Source organism: Microtus ochrogaster, unplaced genomic scaffold, assembly GCF_000317375.1.
Source record: "Microtus ochrogaster isolate Prairie Vole_2 unplaced genomic scaffold, MicOch1.0 UNK916, whole genome shotgun sequence".
NCBI classification, from domain to species: domain Eukaryota; kingdom Metazoa; phylum Chordata; class Mammalia; order Rodentia; family Cricetidae; genus Microtus; species Microtus ochrogaster.
The window spans coordinates 6,042-8,302 of NW_004950014.1; the positions used below are offsets into that span (position 1 = coordinate 6,042).

At 49.8% G+C, this 2,261-nt stretch overlaps 1 protein-coding gene across 1 annotated transcript; it reads left to right on the top strand.

Moving 5' to 3' along the window:
- The first annotated feature begins 1,026 nt into the window (after positions 1-1,026).
- Positions 1,027-2,219, top strand: LOC101995847 (preferentially expressed antigen in melanoma-like protein 1). Its single transcript, XM_005372298.2, has 2 exons — positions 1,027-1,319; positions 1,652-2,219. Exons 1-2 carry the CDS (start codon positions 1,027-1,029, stop codon positions 2,217-2,219), a joined length of 861 nt encoding a protein of 286 aa, XP_005372355.1.
- Positions 2,220-2,261: the final 42 nt, after the last annotated feature.

Sequence of the window (2,261 nt, forward strand, 5' to 3'; positions counted from 1 at the left end):
CTGCAGCACTGTTTGCCAGCAGACCCCAGGGTGTCTGAGCATAGGCATCAGGGAAGGTGAGTGTTCCCGGAGCCTGGGTATAGATTCATAATGCTTTCTATTTATGAGTTGAAAATAGGAAGAGTGTTTATATTTTTAGAGACAGGGTTTCTCTGTAAACCTGGCTGTCCTAGAACTCTAGAAAGCTGGCTTCAAACTCACGGAGATCCACCTGCCTCTGCCTCCTAAGTGCTTGGATTAAAGGCATGTGACACCACCTCCCGGCCCTGGCATTTATTTCTTGTTTAAGACTGGGTCTGATGTAAGTCCAACTAACATCCAATTTTCTATGTAGCCAAGGCTGGCCTCAAACCCCTGATTATTCTACTTTCAAGGACTGACAGGCCTGTCATAACTCTCTTAGCTCTTACCACGCCTTCCCTCTAAGTTATTGCTACTCCCTCTTCCCTGCCTCCTGAGTGCAGGGATGGCGCCTGCATGCCAGCATTCCTGGCCCTATGGGGTATTGAAGGACACACATTTCCCCAAAGCTTCTAGGATGTGCAGGACTCACTTCTCACTGGACATGAGATGCAGCGCAGAAACTGGAAATGGGTGGTAATGAGATGAGCTGTGGCCATGGATGCTCGAGAGAGCATTCTCCTGGGACCAGCAGGAAGTTCGAAGGGTTTGTGGTCCATTGGAGCATTGAGTGGAGTGAGTTAAATTGAGGTCTGTGCCGTTCTCAGAGAGTGACTGTCCCAGGGTTAGCTCCCCTCATGGATGGGAATAGTGTCTCAGCACTCTTTTCATAGGATGGGCTTCATTCTTTTTTTGGGGGGGGTATTTCGAGACAGGGTTTCTCTCTAGCTTTGTAGCTTGTCTTGGAACTAGCTCTGTAGACCAGGCTGGTCTCAAACTCAGAGATCTGCCTGCCTCTGTCTCCTGAGTGATGGGATCAAGGGAGGTGTGTGCCACCACTGCCTGACTGAAAGAGTATCTTTCTAAATGTTGCTCCAGGAACCTTCTTACCGAAGATTCATCAGGATGAGCTTCAAGTCCCCGCTCACACTCCAGGAACTGGCGGAGAACAGCCTCCTGAGGAACAAGACTGTGGCAATCTCTAATCTGGACAATATGCCCTCAGTTTTTTTCCCATCACTGTTCAAAAAGGCCTGCATAAAGAAAAAGTCTAGCATTGTGAAGGCAATGGTGCAGGCCTGGCCCTTCCCCTGCCTCCCACTAGGAGCCATGATCAAGAGAAATGATTCCTACAGGAGAATCTTAGAGATTATCCTGTTTGGGCTTGATAGCATGCTTTGCCAGAAGGTTCCTCACAGGTGAGTAGACCTGGATGCCCTGAAGGAAGGCCTTGGGAATTAAAAAGCAGAGACAGCTGGGGACAGGTAGAATCAGGGTAAGAGAGTGGACTTATAATGGGGTAGAAGTTTTGGGGGACCAAATTTGAGAACTCCAGAGGCTTTGGCCATCACTGAGCCCTCTGGGAAAGGGCTGTGGCTTATGCAAGACTCATGAATCAGCAGAGACTGAGAGACCCAGTCACTGCTCACACAGGCACTAGAGTGGAACTGGCTGGACTTAAGGAGAAGGGCGTGGGAATAGGGCAGTGGTTAAAGCCTCCATGCTGATGCTCTTCCCTGCTCTACCCCAGGAGGTGCAGACTCCAAGTGCTGGATCTACGGATTATGCCTTGGAACATGTGGGATCTGTGGTCTGTGTTCAAGGCTCCTGACTGCTGTGAGAACCAAGCAGCGCTGGGTCTTTCAGAAATGGAGGTGAAGCCGCAGGTGAAGGTGGTTATAGACCTGGTCCTGAAGGAACGCCCATTAAAGTCCTTGGAGTACTTTATCATTGCGTGGGTGGCTTGGAGACAACGTCTATGTCTGTGCTGTAACAAGCTAGAGGTCTGGTCCATGGCCACTTGTTACCATAAAGATGTCTTGGAGACATTGGACCTGAACTCTGTTCAGGAACTGCGTTTGTATTACATGAATGATCTTACCTGCCTGCTTAACTTCTCCCCTTACCTGGGTCGTATGAGGTACCTGCGCAGTCTCCTGTTCTCCTGCTTCTGGCTGCTTGCCTATATCACGCCAGTGGAGAAGCAGCTGTTCATCACCCACTTCGCCTCACAATTTCTCAAACTGAAGCACCTCCAGTGCCTGCATCTGCATCATGTCTTCTTCCCAGAGGATCACCTGGAGGAGCTCTTCTGGTAAGAAAGGGGTGTCAGCCAAAGCCTGTTCCTTTAGACATTAGCC